We start from the raw sequence: 21,830 nt of genomic DNA on the forward strand, positions 1-21,830 counted from the left end.
ACCTGTCCAAGAATGTGAGTACGACTGGTTTCCTTCACTTGCAGAGCTGCCTGGGGGGGGGGGGCTCAGGACTCACTACACTGCTCAATAATAGATGTAATGATGTGATTCTGCCTATGATATGCCATCATAGCTGAGCAGCCTGACAGGTAAACTCACCAATATGTAGTGTATGCGAGTGCCAGAGTGTAATATGTAGTGAGCTCTGCACGTGTGAGGCAACCAGTCCTGCTGACATTCTAGGACAGGTTGCTAGGGGCCACTTAAAATAATTCCCAGTGAACCCCTTTAAAAGGTCAGGGACACAGACATATAACAAAGAAAACTTTTATAACAGGATAGGCTGCGATGCACTAGCTTAGCAGTAAACAGTTCCTAGTTATTACATTAACAGCAGAGACCTGGGGCGAATGTATGCGATCAGCCATAAGGGCGATCTCTTACATTCAAAGGGGTTATCCAATATCATAAACTGTCCCCCCCCCCCCCCCCCCCCCCCATGTGCCGTGCCCCTCATAGGGAATATACTTACCTTGCTCCCTGCGCCGCCCCTGGTCCCCTGCTGCAGTTTATGATATTGGATAAACCCTTTAACCCCTCATATGCCAAGGTCAAATGTGACCACGGCATCTGAGTGGTGCAAATGCAGGAGCCACACACTCCCGCGCCCCGTAACAGCGTTCCCTGGCTGAGATCGGGGAACCTGTAATATCCCACTGATGGCACTGAGCCTCAAGCAGGCTTCTATATCCATCACAGGTATGTACCAATACAGGCCAGAAGGTGGTAGCACTGTATTGGTATATAGTAAATGCTGTGTTCTGTGATGGATATATACCCATTACAGAACATAATTGGCAATCTAATGACTGTCAGTAATAGTCACCTAGGGTTAAAAAAAAATATATAATTTTTTTTTAATGCAAAAAAATCTAATATAAAAGTGAAATCACACCCTTTTCCCCAAAATAAAAATAAACAATAAAAAAAATGATATGCCTTCCTGCGCAAGAGAAACTATACAAGTGTGGTATCACTGTAATCATACTGTCACGGCTGAGGATGGGGAAAACCCTCAGCCGTGCGATGCCAGAAGATGTTAGTGGCTGCTCGGCCAGGACGACAGAATTAGGGAGCAGGTGACCTCCTATCGCGTCCCTAATCTGACCCTGACTCCTAACCATATGAGTCAACCCTGATGGTGGGAGGGCTCATACACCGGAACCTAATAATCCCTGCTAGCCCTCAGGATTGCCCTTGAACAAGGAGCAGGGTAAGACGAGGCACGGAGGAACAGGAGTCTCACTGGCCAAGCTGCAGGGGGATAGGAACATAAACAGCCTATGGATATGGCAGGAGGATGAAAAGCACTTCCATACCTACCTGCCACAGACACACTGACTGGATCCCGTGCTCAACAAGCTAGTGTCCACACCCAAACATAAAAGGACACAGCACACACACAAACACACAGGAACCCAGATCCATAGGTGCATTAAATATGAAAAGGAAAACAACATCAACTAAACATCACATATAACAGTTATGACCACAAGGGTGGCCCTCACTGGCAGATGGTATATAACCAGGAGGATGACTCCAGCTAACCATGGCTGAAGTACCCCTCAGACTACTGATCTTAACTGAGGCTAAATAGCCCATGTAGCCACACCCACACACAGACACACCCAGTGTTCACACAAAGAAGAGAGTTAACCCTTGCTACAGCAGTCAAAGGAAGACAGTAACTTATAGGGGAAGTGTACTCATACGTAAATCCCGTGCACACCAAACAAACTAAAAGGACACCTACAAAGAGAGGTTGCCAGGTGCAACCGCATGCACTACACATCAAGCTGCCTCGCAACAGCACAGGCTGCTATACTGCGAATAACAACATGTTGCCAGCGGCAACCACAAGTGAGGCAACAAACTAGCGGCCCTACGTGTGATTGAACAACCAAACCAGACTGCAGGCAACAGCCTGCTGTTCAGGAGTCATGACCATGACTATGGTCGTGACACATACTGACCGGGAGAATGAAGGTAACAGGTCAATTTTACAGCATAGGGAAGTCCTTTAAAAAAAAAAAAAAAAGTATAAAACTGGCAGAATTGTCAAAAGTGCACACATACAAAGACAGGTTGCCTGGTGCAACCGCATGCACATTGCAGCAAGCTGCCTAGCACCAGCTCAGGCTGCTATACTGCAACACACAAAATAACAACTTGTTGCCCGCGGCAACCACAAGTGAGGCAACATACAAGCGTCCCTCACCTGTGGTTGAACAACCAAACCGCAGGCAACAGCTTGCGGTTCAGGACCAGGACCATGACCATGGTCGTGACACATACTGACCTGGAGAATGAAGGTAACAGGTCAATTTTACAGCATAGGGAAGTCCATAAAAAAAAAAAAAACTCATAAAACTGGCAGAATTGTGTTGTTTTTTTTTATTCCACACCATTTTGAATTTTTTTCCAGCTACCCACTACATTATATGCAATAATATATAGTGCCATTATAAAATAAAAATTTCCCACAAAAAAGAAGCCCTCATAAGGCTATGTAAATGGGAAAATAAATAAGTTGTGGCTCTGGGAAGGCGGGAGTGAAAAATGAAAATGGAAAATCGCAAGGTCCTCTAAGGGTTAAAGAGGTTTTCCGGAATTACTGTGATTTCAAACATATGCTTATCCTTACCCATTTTCACCAAGTAAAAAAATTATTGTTTACATCCTGTATACGGCACTTCCTGTTGCTTATCCAACCAAACCCATGATGCACTTCTCCTTTCTCTGCCACACCTCCAGCACAATGCACGGTTAGTTTATAGACCCTTCCACCCAGCTATTTACATAGGCACTCCCCGACCACTGACCCTGTTGCTTTGACACGCCCATGGACATAACATCACAGGAAAAAAGAAGCTGCATGGACATGGTCATGTGACCAGAGGCGAGAATGGAGGACAGGAACAATAAATGTAAAAGAAATGCATGTGGTTGCAAACTGCCTTTTGTGATGTGATGGGGTGTCCTAATTTGTCTGAAATTGAGTGAGCCGGCTCGAGGTCAAAATATAAAGACACAGCAACCTGTGTTTCTCATAATGACCTCTTTATTGTAATGAGCAGTGCACTTATTTATACACAGACCGACACAATAGAAACTGTCCTATTGTACACAGGCTTTGGGTTTCTATGTTTGGTTTCAGATAAGAAAAAGAATGATCAGCATATGGGGAGTAGGGGCATTTGTACTCTTGCCTTCAAGGCTAAATCCCCCTCTTGTGTAAGCACAGGTTAAACATAGATACAAGATGAATATGTATACAAAATGGACGCCTTTATCCTTTCCTTCACATACATTACAAGATGACAGCTACCTTCATGAATAATTATTTTAAAGGATGTTAATGCAAAGCAGAATACCCCTGTAAAGGGTTTCTGTGACCACAATTATCCCTATTAAACAGGCTGACATTATACATCTGCAAATGTGGTGTGGTGCTGTAATTGTGGTGACAGAAACCCTTTAAAGAATGAAAATCGGTTACGTGGCGCCTGAAACCTGTATCTATAGTAGACCTGCACCAAATAATTAGCTCTGTCGAATCCATATAAGTAAATACAGTCAAGTCATATCCATTCACAGATAACACCTTCTCTGAATAGATATAGTTGAATGCAGCAGTTGCCCAGGGACGCCTGATGCTAGCAATGCCACCATCTCCTAAGCTGGAAAAATCAAAAACGGTTCTTATAAATGATACCTCATAAGCTGGGTTAACACAAGCATGAAGGATCTATGCATATTAATGTTATCCAAACCTCTTTATCACTGGTGAGCAGGCTCGAACTGGCCCACAGGGGAACAAGTAAATCCCCTAGTAGGCCCCTGCACAAAGTCGGCCCCCATTCCCTCACCCCCTGCACAATTGGCACATGGCAAAGTAGAGTGACTGCACTATATACACATAGGCAGCTTCCAGCATCTCAGCCAGCCAATATCTCCAGATAAAGAACTAGGCGGATTGTCTAACAAACTACCTCATTTATTATTTTAGACACATATCATTGCTAAGACAACTTCTATGCAATGAGGCAGTATCCTCTTTCTTCTTGAAATTGCTTCAGGGACCGCCATAATCAATATGGACATAATCAATCAAGACATATATACAGGAGCGGACTGGGAATGTAAAGTGGCCCTGCTTTGCACTTCCTGCCTTGTGACATTATTGTGCTCTCGGCCGGTAATCAAGCTAGTCCTTCCTGCTCTGCTGCGAATACTGCTGCTCATCTTGTGCATCAACCACAAGCTTCCTCCTGACTACGGTATTTGCCTACTTCTCTAATACTGACGCTCATCTTGTGCATCAACCACTGGCTTCCTCCTGACTACGGTATTTGCCTACTTCTCTAATACTGACGCTCATCTTGTGCATCAACCACTGGCTTCCTCCTGACTACGGTATTTGCCTACTTCTCTAATACTGACGCTCATCTTGTGCATCAACCACAAGCTCCCTCCTGACTACAGTATTTGCCTACTCCTCTAATACTGACGCTCATCTTGTGCATCAACCACTGGCTTCCTCCTGACTACGGTATTTGCCTACTTCTCTAACACTGACTCTCATCTTGTGCATCAACCACTGGCTTCCTCCTGACTACGGTATTTGCCTACTTCTCTAACACTGACTCTCATCTTGTGCATCAACCACTGGCTTCCTCCTGACTACGGTATTTGCCTACTCCTCTAATACTGACGCTCATCTTGTGCATCGACCACTGGCTTCCTCCTGACTACGGTATTTGCCTACTTCTCTAATACTGACGCTCATCTTGTGCATCGACCACAAGCTTCCTCCTGACTACGGTATTTGCCTACTTCTCTAATACTGACGCTCATCTTGTGCATCGACCACAAGCTTCCTCCTGACTACGGTATTTGCCTACTTCTCTAATACTGACGCTCATCTTGTGCATCGACCACTGGCTTCCTCCTGACTACGGTATTTGCCTACTTCTCTAATACTGACGCTCATCTTGTGCATCAACCACTGGCTTCCTCCTGACTACAGTATTTGCCTATTTCTCTAATACTGACGCTCATCTTGTGCATCGACCACAAGCTTCCTCCTGACTACAGTATTTGCCTACTTCTCTAACACTGACGCTCATCTTGTGCATCAACCACTGGCTTCCTCCTGACTACAGTATTTGCCTACTTCTCTAATACTGACGCTCATCTTGTGGATCAACCACTGGCTTCCTCCTGACTACGGTATTTGCCTACTCCTCTAATACTGACGCTCATCTTGTGCATCAGCCACTGGCTTCATCCTGACTACGGTATTTGCCTACTCTAATACTGACGCTCATCTTGTGCATCGACCACTGGCTTCCTCCTGACTACGGTATTTGCCTACTCCTCTAATACTGACGCTCATCTTGTGCATCAGCCACTGGCTTCATCCTGACTACGGTATTTGCCTACTCTAATACTGACGCTCATCTTGTGCATCGACCACTGGCTTCCTCCTGACTACGGTATTTGCCTACTCCTCTAATACTGACGCTCATCTTGTGCATCTACCACTGGCTTCCTCCTGACTACGTTTTCAGCCTTGCAATTAACCCAAGTAGTTGCAATAAAATACTCCGAACCACACCGGACATTTACACTAAATTTTCACTGCTTTATTGTTAAGGATTCACTGGCACCATTCAGGTAAAATAATCTTTGCGGCTTGTAGAGCTCCATGACTTTAGCAAAAAGCTGCATATTTATTTCATTGCCAAGTGTGAACTAGGACTGCAGGATATATCGCCAAAGCAATCGTATCGCGATAATCGACGATTGCGATATGGCGATTTGGCCGACCCAAAAATGCTGCGATTACCTACAATGATACACGGCCGCGCGATGCCACTGTCACGGGTAGTACGGGGAAGAAAAGACAACCAAAGGGAACACCAACAAAACAATTACAGACTAGGCCCCAAGCCTAGGGAATAAAGAGGTCACCTCCTAGCAAACCCTGACTCTCTCCCTAAGCTGTTAACCACATGTGCAAGTCTCAAAGGTAGAAATACACATGCACGGGAACCTAAGACTGCTGACACACTGCACCAAACCCTCAGCTTAGGGAGCAGGGAAAGAGGCAACCAGCTCCTTCCAACCTGAAGGAGCCAGTGTCTCCCTGAGGCCTAGTCAGGACAGACACAACAAGAAAAGGGAAAGGACTTGGCTTAAGAAGCAACAGGAACAGGAGAATCATCACACAAGCAGAGCACTCCTCAGAAGAACTATTAGCCGCAGGGAAACCAATGAAAGGCGGAACATATAAAGGGGCCACCTGACTGATAATGAGCAACACCTTGAAACCTGTCAGCAACAATGAAAACAATAGAGATCTGTCAGATCGACTCCTGAGTCTTTCATCTATCTGAACTTCTAAGATCTCTCCCAGAGCTGGCAGTGACAGCTGCACAGCGCAGTTGGCGGGTGTATCAACAGAGGGAGGAGGGGCTGGTGGCCGGCATCTGGATTAGGAATGACAGCGGGGACCGGTGCAGTCCCTGTATTCTAATGCACCGGCCCCGCTCACTGTTGTATAATCTTATCTAACCTGTAGGCATTGTTAAGATATAATAACCAAGTGTAATCCAGCTGTATTACTTACAACTAAATTCCATAGCAGAGAGGAGGGAGGAGGCAGGCCAGGAGGACGGGTGGGCGACGCGTCACTCACTGCGTCACGTGCCCGCGCCGCCTGGTTCATTCATAAAGTGCCCCTATATTGGGGGTCATTTACACTGCAGGGACACTGTTATGGGGGGGATCTGTGGATAGCACATAGCATAAGATGCTATATATGTGTCATCCACAGATCCCCCCATAGCAGTGTCATCCACAGATCCCCCCCCCCCCCATTGCAGTTTCATCCACAGATGCCCCCATCACAGTACCATCCAGGGATCCCCTTAACAGTGCCATCCAGTGATCCGCCAAAATAGTGCCATTCACAGATCCCCTCCATAACAGTGCCATCCACAGATCCCCTCCACAACAGTGCCATCCACAGATCCCCTCCATAACAGTGTCATCCACAGACCCCCCCATAACAGTGTGTCATCCAAAGACCACCATTAGTTCAAAAGCCACCAAAAGCACACCTTTTCTTATTTTCCTTCTCAAAAACCTAATTGTGTCTTATGGGCAGGTGCGTCTTATAGGGTGAAAAATACAGTATATTACCTTATATTGCTGCTGCTGACTTTGGTGTTCTTTAAAAAGTTCCTGTTTGTTCAGTGTTCGGAATATCTTATTTTAATGAACACATGTTCTCATATCTATTCTATTTTATTTATCTGTTCTCTGCAGTGCTATTAAGAAAATGGCAAGTTTTGCAGTAATGCAAATATGTTATTTACTTTAGTAAAAGATGTTTTATTTTGAAAAACACTGCATTTCAGTTCTTGAGTTGAGCATAACTACATTTCAGCATTATCAGTAATTTGTGTGTGCTTTTGCCTTGAAAATCAAAGCAAATAGACCTCTAGCACAATTCCCTTAAAATATTGCATCGCATATCGTTTTTGCAATTTTTAGTGCCCTAATCGCCCTAATTCCCATATCGTGCAGCCCTAGCTGAACCTTTTTGAGCATGTGATAGGTGGAGACTTTCTTTTAATGATTGTATTGTTGGAAGCAAAATGTAATTCTAATATAAAAAAGCAGGGTATCTTGCATATAATCTTCTGTATTGTTTGCAGGCATTGAAGCGCTGTTTTCTGAAGAACACCATTGCACTCTGGCAGTTACTCACCGCTCTGAAGTCTGCACATCTTCTACACCTTAAAAGAGTAAGCTGTAACTTTGTGTTAAGACTGTGTTGAAGTGTTCATTACACTAGCAGATTTTGTTCCTTAGTGCATCCTAATGAATGTAGGAGACTCAATCATCCTTACTGCTGTATTTTTAGGACCCATTTGTTGATGTTGACCAAGCTTATAAGATGAAAGTGGAAAAGGAAGGGCAGGCAACAACTCAATATCTTCCTGGAGCAAAATGGAACAAATGTCTTTTTGTTTGAATTGCATGAGATGATCACCATAAAACTAAGGAAGCCGCACAGCGCGGATCATTTCAAACCTGCCTGGCCGTAAGTAACACTACAAAGGCTTTTCTGGGTTCATAATAATGATGGCTGATGATTTGGTGGTGGTCCAACTCTTGGCAGTATTCATAAGAGCACTGCAATGTCTTTACGGTTTACTTCGGTCTATACACTAGAACATTGTATACTTAGTAGCAGCTGTCCTGTGTATTGCAGCCTCTCATTCAAGTGAATTTTGAGGTGGAATTTTGGCATCAAAAAGTTGCAGTTTTGCAGAACATGATGTTTGGATTAAAATTTGCGATCTTTCACTCCTTTTGAAAAGTGATGAAAAGAGGGGATGGGGTTTAGCGGAGGGGGGGCATGTTAATAAGTTTGTCAGCTAGAAAATGGTGCCGATAGTGGCACAAACCTACAACCTAGGGGGCTAAAGTTATCATTTTTTCTGGCGTGAAAGTCAAATTGCATGTCACTTGCTCAAAAATGTTAGCGCAACATGTGTTTTTCTCCTCCGGCTTCACCACTGTCCAGGAAAAGGGGGTGTGGCCAGCTGTGTAGAAGAACACTGAAATCTACGGCAATTTAGGCACACAGACTGACAGATGCTAATTTAAATTAAGTGCAGCGTCCAGCACCATGCCTGGTTATCATAGCCTGGAATACTTTACCCCGCTATGATGAATCTCACCCAGGGAGTTTCAAAATAGAAAGAAATTCCTTTTTTTTGTCATCAGTATACATAAGGACTATTCGCTAATGTGTACCTCCAATGACAGGCTGCAAAATATGCTGCAGTATAGATATACCGTAGCCTGGGCCTCCCATGGACTTCCATTGTAAAAAATAAATAAAAATGCATATGAGTATATTGAGCGGGAGACTTATTTTAAAGTATCCCTCTGTACAGTACGGAGAAGCAGGGTACGTGTTCCTATACAGTGAAGAAAAACAAAGGCGCAACACCACCTAGCACATGGACATTTTTGGGTATATGTTGAATGCATGGAGCCTTTTAAATTTGTTCTGCTTATGTGCCAGGACCTTTACCGTTGCATACACCGAATGTATTCAAATACAGTAAAGTGAAGTGTGTATGGACAGTTTAACTTCGGAAAAATGCTTGCAAGCGGCTCCAAATGTTAAAAGCATTCTAATAAATTAAACTTTTTGGGAAGGGAAGCAGCAGGAGAGCCCAGTGATTGTAATGAATCTAAAAGGTGATCCCAAGTAACAAAAAAATAAAAATAAACAATTGCAGCACTCACTAGTCGGCCATCTCTCTGGAATTTAACCAGCAAATATATTAGATTTCTTAGCACTTAGAGGGACTTGCAGCTGATTTTTAGGGGAAGAATGTGTTGGATCCCTAATTAAACTGTCTGAAATTCTTGATTGCAGCCTAAGAGACGTACTCGGACCTCTTCTTTATGAAAAAGATGTCTCTTTCCCTGAAATGGAAGAACGCTTTCCGGAGCAGATTGCACTTTGTCACTGCATCGATGCCTGGAAGATTACTGCCTCTAAGAAATGGGATCGTCTGTGAAGTTATGCTGCCGAAAAGTATTTTGCTTCCCTGGATTAGAGACTTTAGAGTGTGTTTACATGGTTGATACCGCATCAGAACTGCACAGGAAAAAGCGTAAGGGTACCTGACCCAGGCCGTGCCCACCTGCGGCATCAATAGTTGCATAATGTAGCAGTAAAGTAGTGCAGCCACTGGCTGCAGCCGGTAGGCGTGTCACACAGTTTTTTTATGCACTTATGATGTTTACATAGTAAATAAGCAAACCTCAACTGCTCCGTGTGAACATACCCTAACGCTAATGCTGCACACTCAGGCTTTTATACTTTTTTTATTATGATGAGTATACACTTACACATTCATTACAAATAGGGATCAATCATTTTGCAACCGAGTTTCTGATTTGCCATAGAGATAACTATAACTGCTGTACATGTTAAGTATCATACTATGGCGTGTGCTGCACATGATCAGTGCCTTATAGAGAAAAGAAGCACAGCCCATACTTCAGCCTTGAGCATTTCACGGTATGAGTCTATATAAGGTAACTTGGCTAATACTTAGTTTGTAGGCATCACATCTTCTCCATTCATAGCAATCACTGCTTTCAAAGCTTTGCTGGCCAGTCTTGGAAACAGACACTGAGATGTTTCTAATCCACTGTTACAGATGTGGCCTAAAATATATACCACCAATATACAAATTTAGCTTTAGTCTTGAACTGAAAGCAAAACATGCAAGAAATGAATAGTAAATAAAGTTACGAGACGTTACAAGACGTTATATGTATATTTTGTCTACCTATGATACTTGCTCAGGTATAACATTCTTGAAGCAGCTTGTTAAATCTGCACTCAGAAACATTTATCATTTACATGAGACCAAAACAATTTAGGTGAAAATCTCAAAATACAGACCAGAAGCTCATATCAGGCTGTTCAGATGAGACCATACAACATAGACACCATGCAATATACAGACATAGGGCCAGATTTATCATTAGCTCAAGTCAAAATAATGGAGTGAAAAAAATCGCAAATTTTTGCGCAATCGCTAAAACCAAAAAGAATTGTGACTTTTATTGACTGCGCTATGCTTGCCAGTTTTCTGAAAGTGGGCGTGTTTTCTTATGTAAATGAACCTCAAGACAGATTTACTATAGTGACAATTTAAAAGTCACAAAAAATTGTGCAAAAATGTGCGCAATTTCACTCCAGTGATGACCATGCTTATCGTATGCGACTTTTTAATAGAACATGCGACTTTTTCGTAAAGATGTGCAACTTTTGTAAAGCCGCTTACTGAAGGATAAACTGCTACCGTCAAACCACATTTATCACAGTATTAAAGGACCAATAATAAATCTGACTTAGCCAAAAGTGACTTTGGACATATGTAAAAGTGGAGTAAGATGTAAGTGTAATGATAAATCTGGCCCATAGAATCAGACCATGATTAAAGCACAGCAAGAATAAGTGCCATAGGGACCAAAATACTGTTCATTTTTCTTTCTTATCTGAGGAGTGCAAATCTTCAAATGATGTAGCCATATAGTCTTAAATAATCAGACTTCTGAAGCTTTACTTTCCTGTGTCCATTACAAGCTTTACCTCCCTCCAGAAGATTGCATTGGTCTATACAAGCCAACTACCTCAGCAGGAGGTTACAAGTTTACCCCGCATTGTTAAACCCTAACTAATTTACAGACAGTCCTGGTTTATGTCTTTTTGTGAGACTATTGCAATCTAAAAATGTCTTTGCTTACAATAAAATAGCATTAAAAGTGATGTGTTGTGGATTTTATATCTCAGAATGAAATTCATTTGTATTCACAAGTGTATCCTGGCCGCGGATTCTAAAGTCATATTGTGTACAATTAAAGCCTCATGCAGAGGTCCGTGGAACACGGTCTGTGAGATACCGGACTGGCATTGCAGGAGTTCGCGTCATCATAGCAACCAATGACGCTGTGCGCTCCTGCAATGCCAGTCCGGTATCTCACGGACCGTGTTCCACAGACTGCTGCATGAGGCTTAAAGGATAACTGTCACACTTAGACCCTAATTTCAATTTTCATATATGTAGTTACTAATAACATGATATTCCAGAATCAGTTACTATTAGACTGACTTACCCCATATTTAATAAGATTCAGCCCTTAGCAACCAGTCTGCATAAAACTGCAATTTCACTATTCAGTTAAGATGGCCGCCACTGCCCTCACCCTGAGGCTAATCCCACCTGCCCTCACTAGCCAGTAACAATAGCCCCCCAAAAGTGTCAGTAACCAGAGCCCTGCCCCCTAAAGGGTTAATCTCCTGCAGCACAAAGGGGTCCTCTTACCACATGTTGCTTTCATTTATACACTGAGCAGATGGCAGATCTCCCGTCCCTGGTCTGCGCTGGTTCAACTCTGCATTCTCCAGCTCTGCTGAGTGAGGGAGCGTCTGCCAAGCGCAGGGACAGGGAGAAGTGCACACAGCCCAGGCACTGTTATCAGCTGCTGGGGAGGACCTGGCTTTAATCATTTACTTACAGTCCCTGGCTGTCAGTAATCTGACGTCCTCCGTCCTTCAACACATAGACGGACCATGCCTAGCAACACTATTTTAAGCACAGGTAAAAGTAGGCAGTACAGGGAACAAAACTGTGGAATTAAGGGGTAATTGAATACACAGTAAAAAGTTGAAATAGGGCCACCAAGGTGATATTAATCACCACAATCCAATACTCCAAAAAATATATATATGACAGTTATAATTTAAGAGGTAATGAGCTCTTCCACATATACAACCTGCCATCTAGTCCTGTAGCATGTGAGCAGGGGATATCAGACAGGCAGGTTCTCGAGTGCTATTACACAAGGATTGGCATTTATTAGGACTGGCATTTCTCGCACCAGTTTTCTCGTTTTCACTGGATTGAGATCTGTTAAAAAGTGCAGGACTCATAATAAGGCTTCATCCACATGACTGTATCCACGTTGCGTTTGTTTTTTAATTTTTTTGCAAAGTCAATGGGTCCGTGGTCTGCATTTTGCAGCCAAGTATAGGACATGTTCTATCTTTTTGCAGAATGAACACACGGACGCAGGCAGCATATCCATAGAAATGCGGACCCATAGAAATTAATGGGTCTGTGTGCAATGTGCAAAAAATCTGTATCTGACAGGGATACAAAATAGCCTTAGGCTACATTCACAAGACCGCGGGTCCGGAAAACACGGGCAGCGGCTGTGTGCACTCCACATAGTGCAGATCCACTGACTTCAGTGGGTCCGCAATCCTCAAGATGCAGCAAAAAATAGGATATGTGCCATATTTTGTGGTGCGAAGGGACGGACCCGGATGCCCACGTGAGCTTCCGGGTGTGTGCCTCCACACCACAAAAGATAGGACATGTCCTACCTTTCACTGCATCTTGCCACTGAAGGCAATGGGTCCACATCTCAATGCGGAATGCACACATCCGGTGCCCTTGTTTTTAGACCCCTGATTTGCTGTTCATAACACGGGCACGGCGGCCCCACAGTCGTGTGAATGCAGGATAATGTCATTCTCTTGCCCTTCAATCTACATCAGTTCAGCTATGAGTTTGCATCATTTTAAATAGGTTGTCCGGGTTCAGAGCTGAACCTGGACATATCCCCTTCTTCACCCAGGCAGCCCTTCTGAGATGTTCTCCCTTGCCCTGCGCTGAATCGCAGCTTACACCTAGCAGTGTTCCCGGTGACATCACCGGCACTAATTCTCATCTTAGAGGGGGCTGCATGGGTGAAGAAGGGGATATGTCCGGGTTCAGTTCTGAACCCGGACAACCCCTTTAAGCTATAATCTACTCCAGTTTCTGGTATACATTATAGTAAATTTGTCAGATTGGGAAAAGCCACACTATGTCCTGCCCATGCCACTTTTCAAAAAGATAGCAAGCGTTGAGTAAAGTTCCAAAAGTCCCAATTTTTTATTTTTTTTTCACAAATGGTGCTTGCCCAAAAATGTTTTGTTTTTTTTATGCCATTTTTCCTATACATTGTTTCATTGTAAATTCCTGCCATGATGGTTTTGTAATGTGTTTCACAATGCATTTGAAAAACTGCATGTTAAATTGCATGGGTGTTTAGATGCATGTTTTCAAATGCATTTTAGGCAGAGTGCTGAATTTCCTTAAAGATACCAAACCTGTATGGAGACTTACTGGAAGTACGCCATGGTATGAAGGCTTTTCTCCATGGGAAACAAATCTGTAAAGAGGTATTTGCCAAAAAAGAGAACCATAGGTGGCGCTAGCGAAATGATTCTCTTTTTTGGGAGCTACCTCTTTGCAGAAACACATTTTAAAAACACTATGGCTGGGGGTTGATAGTGTCTGTTGGGGAGGGGATTTACAGTGATGGCCAGTTCGCAGTGTTCGCCAGCGAACACATGCGGGCTGCCATCTTGACTCACAAGTCCAGCGATGCACAGGTAAGCCCTTACCTGTGCCGCGAGCTGGTCTGAAATCAAATGCGGTCACCGGGAGCAGGCAGTTCCGAGAACAGCCGCCGGGGGCCTTTATCGGTGAAGGCCCCCGGTGGCTGTTCTCGGAACTGCATGCTCCCGGTGACCGCATTTGATTTCACACACCCAACTTGTTACCACCCCTCTGTAACCTTACTGCAGACTGCTAGCAATTCACTCATAAATTCTAGAAGAAATAATAAAAGAATAGCACAACATAGAGTCATAAGAATAGATGCTCCAGAATTGTTATTACACTGGGAATGCATGAAGCTATTAAAACAGGCATGTCAGGAGTGGTGAAATGTCCTCTTTAAGTAAAGAAAGAGCAGAGAAATAAATGTGTAAATTACAAGTTTTATTGAATCTTTTCTCATTATGTATTAATCTGCTCAGCTCCTTCTGCTCTATAACATGCTGCTTGTAGATCTCACTGCATTTTGTGGTAACAAGTACTCTTTAAAGGGACTCCTAACTTAGGGCAGCATAAACTATTGACAGTAGTTCCACTTGGTGAGTCACTTTCTTTAACTGACCTTGCCATTTTGCTAAAATCTTGTACTGAACATCTCCAGTAGATGGCTCCTGATTCTCAGGATCTGTCTCTTCCCACCACCAGCCAATGATTTACATATTACTGTATGTCCTAGTTCACTCAATGGCATGGTGTGAGAGGTAAGGCTAGTGTGACACCTGTGTTTCTAAATCCTACAGGCTGCCCCAGCAGCAGATTTCACTTTATCTGGCATAGTCAGATACTGCACTAACACAATAGATTATAAATGTACTAAGCACTTCTGATATGATAAAAATCTGAGACTCTCAGCCAATATATTTTGATCAAAACACATCTGTGTCTTCCTACCAGCGACAAGGTGATCTCAGTCAGGCAGGACCCACTCTAAAACCTATCTCTATGCCATTGGGCATTTACATTTAGGAGAGCAGACCCTGCAGACATTGTGTGCTGCTTGTTACCTCTGTTTGCAGTCAAGCAACCAATGAGAGGAAGCGCATGCACATGTACCACCTAAACAAGGTTGTCTGTGGGATAGGTGGGGCAAAAGTGCAGGGCTAATCCCAAGAAAAAATAGAAGCGAATTCACACTTGAAGGTGCTACTCCTTCAGTGTATACACTTGAAGGAGTTCCCAGCATGCTGGGGGACAAAGGGAGCTCCCTCCCTATGTCTTAATCACTCAGATGCTGGAGCTGTCATCTGAGGGGTTAAACTGACAAGATCAGAGTTAGCCTTTTAAATCCAGGTACCTGCTATATAATAAAGCTGACACCCATAAGCGATTATGTGACCCTAGCTCCTTTGCCTACACCATCACTGGGATGTACTATTATTGCACATAACGTTAAAGGGTTAAAATGGGCACAATGACTTGTAGGGCTAGCTTAGCTAAATGTAATGATGCCTTTCACTTAGTGACCTATTCCTTCACTCTGGATAAAAAGTACTTTAAAAATCCATATTCAAATGAGTATTTAAGTGCACCAAAGGCGGGCTTAAGCCACTCTGTGCACCCTTGATCCTCTTATTTCTTCTGCCATCGCCTCACTCTACTTCTTGATTGACAGGGCTTGGTGAGATGACTATGCAGGAACCTGGCCCTGTCAATCAAGGAGCAGGAGGGGCTTACGGAGGAAGCAGGAGAAAGAATAGTGCACAGAGTGGCTTATTGATATGGATTAAAAGTGCTTTTTCTCCAGAATTCAGTTGAACTAGCCCTACAAGCTTTTGTGTTTGGTTTAACGGGGAATTTCCAGGTGACAAATTGCCTTTAAAACATAAATGTCACTCACCTGTCTGTGCTCCTGTGGCGGACCAGTCAGTCTCTGTGCCGGTGTCACATGCTTCCTGAGGTGGGCTAAACAGGTAGCTGCTGGCCACAGTTGCCTTTGATTGATATTCTTGCTTCACCGGCTAGTTGTGTGTTTGCTACTCTGGATCACAGACCTTTTCCTGTTTCTTTGACATTGCCCCTGATTACGTCTCTGATGTGACCTCTTGGTATTTGACTATGCTTGTTTGTGACCTCGCCTTTGTCTCTGACATTTTCTCCTGGTTTAATTTGCTGTGTATTTGTTCCTTGTTTTGCCTATCTGGTTTTCACCTCTTTTTATCTTAAATCTCTTTTCCCATTTTGGCCCCTGCACTTACCTAAGAAGGGATTGTCATCCAGTTGTAGGCCATAACTTAGGACCTATTGTGCACGTAGGTAGGGACAATAGTGCGGGTGGAGCCCATGGCTGCACTGTTCCCTACCCTTTCATGACACTAAACATCATATTATTGGAGCTTATTGTTCTGATATGCTGCATTAAGGTGGTTTCACATATATGGGGAGATTTACTAATTAAAATCTAGAATTCTGGCCAATTATGCAAAAGAAAAAACTTACGTAAATGCTTTTCAACACATTTACTGTTTTAAAAACATTCAGTGACTTGAAACATTTGCTCAAGTGATATGGCTTTGCTGGAGAGGGGACATGACAAATGTGGCACCAAAATTTTAGTACGTCTTCTGAAAACTAAGCCAACAAATAGGTTGTGGAAACTATTCTACCGTTGCACCAGATTTATCATCCACTGTGATGAGTTTAAACTGTCTTCATTTTAGACAGTATTAGTAAATGTGGGCCATTTTTTTTTTGCTAGTATTGCAATTTTTGGCTGTTTTTTCTGCCTTTTTGTGTAAAAAACGCAGCTCCAGATGTTTGCTGAAAGCCTATGGGAAGGTACTATTATGTCATGGCAGCAGGGTTCTTCCTGTTGTACTGTAATAGTATGTCATGGTAATGATACGGGATCAGGCTGTATTGTACAGCAGGCACCCTAAACCCACTGTTGTGATTGCAGTGACTATACCTAGAGACAAAGTGCATTAAAAATCAGCTATTTCCCGGCTGCAGAGAGCCTGTATATCGGTGTAAAACACTGTGCATTGCAGAAACATGCATAACGAGTCTGCTGTGGTAGTGAAACAGTTATGTGTCTGTATGACACGCGTCATTCTTAGAATCACTCAGCCTTACAGGTCAATGTTAGCATCAGGTATAAAGAATCATGCAGTGGCCCAAGATTCTACTATAGAGTGAAACAGCGCACTCCTTTCAAACCGTCAGCTGATTTCTACAGAACCTGTTCTGTTATATGCTGATACACGTAGTGGCCCTATGAAAGGAGAGGGTGTCAGCAGTAAGTTTGTGTTGACAATAGTTAATACATAAGTTTTCAGATATATAATATGATATAAGTATATAGTGCATCCTTGTAAATACTGAGTCCCACATTCTTATAGAGGGGTGTTAGAGGAACTGGATAAATAAACTGTATGGACAAATACTAATGTCCCAAATCAGGCCCCCCATTCAAACTATATATCACAATGAACCTATTTCGGTACGATATTCTGCAGATTATTCTTAAAATCACATCTTTATTTGAGAAGATCACCATAGAGTATGGTTATTAAAAGAAAGAGAAGGAGACTAAATAAAACAACCGAAAGTGATCTGTTCATTTAGTCCCATGGAATATACAGTTTTAAGACGGTATATCCTCTGTCTCCTTAGTTCGCATTTGGGACAGCTACAGGTACATAAATAGATAACCAGTTGTGTACTCCAATTAGCAAAAGCCTGTGTGGTATACGTTATCCCTGTGCTAATGTTAGTGAACACGTTTGATTTTAAAATAAAGGGGCAACAAACACAGTCTCCACCATATTTATAGGTTCCTATCTGTTTGGGATTAAGCCATGTAGTGGTTCCTATTGGTTTTTGGTAATGACTATGTACCAATCTGTCCTTTAACCTCTTCAGGACACATGACGTACTGGTACGTCATGTTGTCCTGGTACTTAAGGACACATGACGTACCGGTACGACATGTATGGTTCCGATCACTGCCGCCTGGCGGGCGGTGATCGGAACCCGGTGCCTGCTCAAATTATTGAGCAGGCACCTAGGCTAAATGCGCCGGGGGGTCCTGTGACCCCCCCCCCCCCCCCCCCATGTCGGCGATCGCAGCAAACCACAGGTCAATTCAGGCCTGTGGTTTGCTGCACTTTCTGCAGTTTCTGATCCCCACTGTCCCTGACCGTGGGGATCAGAAACTTTAAAATGCCAAAATATTTATATATTTTTCATGGTGTAAAAAAAGCTATTTTTTGTCACCTTACATCACAAAAAGCGTAATGGCAAGCGATCAAAAAGTCATACGCACCCCAAAATAGTGCCAATCAAACAGTCATCTCATCCCGCAAAAATCATACCCTACCCAAGATATTTGCCCAAAAACTGAAAAAACTATGGCTTTCAGACTATGGAGACACTAAAACATGATTTTTTTTGTTTCAAAAATGAAATCATTGTGTAAAACTTACATAAATAAAAAAATTGTATACATATTAAGTATCGCCGCATCCGTGAAAACCTGCTCTATAAAAATATTACATGATCTAACCAGATGAATGTTGAAAATAACAAAAAATAAAAACGGTGCCAAAATAGCTATTTCTTGTTATCTTGCCTCACAAAAAGTGTAATATAGAGCAACCAAAAATCATATGTACCCTAAACTAGTACCAACAATACTGCCAACCTATCCCGTAGTTTCTAAACTGGGGTCACTTTTTGGGAGTTTCTACTCTAGGGGTGCATCAGGGGGGCTTCAAATGGGACATTGTGTAAAAAAAAAAAAAACGGTCCAGCAAAATCTGCCTTCCAAAACCATATGGCATTCCTTTCCTTCTGCACCCTGCCGTGTGCCCGTACAGCGGTTTACGACCACATATGGGGTGTTTCTGTAAACTACAGAATCAGAGGCATAAATATTGAGTTTTGTTTGGCTGTTAACCCTGTAACTGGAAAAAAAATATTAAAATGGAAATCTGCCCAAAAAGTTAAATTTTTAAATTGTATCTCTATTTTCCATTAAATCTTGTGGAACACCTAAAGGGTTAACAAAGTTTGTAAAATCAGTTTTGAATACCTTGAGGGGTGTAGTTTCTTAGATGGGTCACTGTTATGGAGTTTCTACTCTAGGGGTGCATCAGGGGGGCTTCAAATGGGACATGGTGTCAAAAAACCAGTCCAGCAAAATCTGCCTTCCAAAAACCATACGGCGCACCTTTCCCTCTACGCCCTACTGTGTGCTCATACAGTAGTTTACGACCACATATGGGGTGTTTCTGCAAACTACAGAATCGGGGCAATAAATATAGCATTTTGTTTGGCTGTTAACCCTTGCTTTGTTACTGGAAAAAAATTATTAAAATGGAAAATTTGCCCAAAAAATCTAAATTCAGAAATTTTAGCACCATTTGCCATTAACTCTTGTGGAACACCTAAAGGGTTAATGATATTTGGAAAATCAGTTTTGAATACCTTGAGGGGTGTAGTTTCTAGAATTGATGGGTGGTTTCTATTATGTTAGTCTTACCAAGTGACTTCAGACCTGAACTGGTCCCTAAAAAGTGGGTTTTTGAACATTTCTGAAAAATTTTAAGATTTGCTTCTAGACTTCTAAGCCTTGTAACATCCCCCAAAAATAAAATATCATTCCAAAATTGATCCAAACATGAAGTAGACATATGGGGAATGTAAAGTAATAACTATTTTTGTAGGTATTACTATGTATTAGAGAAGTAGAGAAATTGAAACTTGGAAATTTGCAATTTTTAAAACATTTTTGGTAAATTTGGTATTTTTTAATAAATAAAAATGTTTGGTTTTTTACTTCATTTTACCAGTGTCATGAAGTACAATATGTGACGAAAAAACAATCTCAGAATGGCCTGGTTAAGTCAAAGCATTTTAAAGTTATCAGCACTTAAAGTGACACTGGTCAGATTTGTAAAAAATGGCATTGGTCCTTAAGGTGAAATATGTCTGTGTCCTTAAGGGATTAATGACCGTCCACGTCTGTATGTGATTCCCGGCCTGGGGGGGGGAGAATATCTTTGATGTCTGGATCAGTCAGGAGGACATCCCAATATCTACTTAGCATACCCCTAACTTTCTGGTTTTCATAATCATATATGCCGATGATTCTGATAACATTATCAACCTTTTTGGCACTCTGACTAACAGGGATTGGCGATCAGTTTTGCTAGAATGTTGAAAAGCATCCCTCAGCTTGATTGGGGTATCCCCATTGTGGGAATCTCTTGCACATATCGTCTGCCTGATGATGGAATGATTCATATGAGGAACAATTTCTTCTAACTCTAAGATATTGTCCATTGGGGATACCACATTTTAAACTTACAGGGTAATAACTGTCCCACTGCAACAGGCTATTAGTGACCATCGGTTTCCTATATGTTTTGGTATGCAGCTCATCCAGACGTTTAGTAATATGTATGTCCAAAAAAGCGATGCTGTCTCTGTTACTCTCATACGTTAATCTGAGACCTATATTGTTGACATTAAGATAAGTAACAAATTCAGAGGAGTCGCAGGTGCCATCCCATATGATAAACACGTCATCAATATATCTACCCCAGAATAATATATTCGGGGTCCATTGACGACATGGCTCATTAAACACTATAATATCCTCCCACCAGACCAGGAATAGATTGGCATAACTAGGTGCACAAGGGCTACCCATGGCCGTACCGCATAGCTGGTGGAGGAACCGCATCCCAAAGACAAAGTAGTCGTGCGTAAATATAAATTTAAGTGACTGGATGACAAAATCAGAATGAGACTTGTATTGAGTCCCTCTTGTGCTGAGGAAGTGTTCCACAGCTGCAATACCCCATTTGTGGGGGATGCTGGTATACAAAGCCTCTACATCAATGGACACCAACAGGACATTATCATCTACATGGATATTATCGATCTTACGTACAAACCAGATTCCAAAAAAGTTGGGACACTAAACAAATTGTGAATAAAAACTGAATGCAAAGATGTGGAGATGGCAAATGCCAATATTTTATTTGTAATAGAACGTAGATGACAGATCAAACGTTTAATCCGAGTAAATGTATCATTTTAAAGGAAAAATACATTGATTCAAATTTTCACGGTGTCAACAAATCCCAAAAAAGTTGGGACAAGTAGCAATAAGAGGCTGGAAAAAGTAAATTTGAGCATAACGAAGAGCTGAAAGACCAATTAACACTAATTAGGTCAATTGGCAACATGATTAGGTATAAAAAGAGCTTCTCAGAGTGGCAGTGTCTCTCAGAAGCCAAGATGGGTAGAGGATCACCAATTCTAACAATGTTGCGCAGAAAGATAGTGGAGCAATATCAGAAAGGTGTTACCCAGCGAAAAATTGCAAAGACTTTGCATCTATCATCATCAACTGTGCATAACGTCATCCGAAGATTCAGAGAATCTGGAACAATCTCTGTGCGTAAGGGTCAAGGCCGTAAAACCATACTGGATGCCCGTGATCTCCGGGCCCTTAAACGACACTGCACCACAAACAGGAATGCTACTGTAAAGGAAATCACAGAATGGGCCCAGGAATACTTTCAGAAACCATTGTCAGTGAACACAATCCGCCGTTGCCAGCTGAAACTCTACAGTGCAAAGAAGAAGCCATTTCTAAGCAAGATCCACAAACTCAGGCGTTTTCACTGGGCCAGGGATCATTTAAAATGGAGTGTGGCAGAATGGAAGACTGTTCTGTGGTCAGACGAGTCACGA

General features: G+C 42.5%; 1 protein-coding gene across 1 annotated transcript in view; it reads left to right on the plus strand.

Moving 5' to 3' along the window:
• Positions 1-10,869, plus strand: part of RNF213 (ring finger protein 213) — a 355,180-nt gene extending 344,311 nt beyond the window's left edge. The window contains 4 exon segments of the mRNA XM_044281121.1: positions 7,788-7,877; positions 7,997-8,053; positions 8,055-8,176; positions 9,530-10,869. Of these exon segments, the coding sequence (XP_044137056.1) occupies positions 7,788-7,877; positions 7,997-8,053; positions 8,055-8,176; positions 9,530-9,674 (414 nt within the window). The 3' untranslated portion in view covers positions 9,675-10,869.
• Positions 10,870-21,830: the final 10,961 nt, after the last annotated feature.

The sequence above is a fragment of the Bufo gargarizans genome, chromosome 2, assembly GCF_014858855.1.
Source record: "Bufo gargarizans isolate SCDJY-AF-19 chromosome 2, ASM1485885v1, whole genome shotgun sequence".
NCBI classification, from domain to species: Eukaryota; Metazoa; Chordata; class Amphibia; order Anura; family Bufonidae; genus Bufo; species Bufo gargarizans.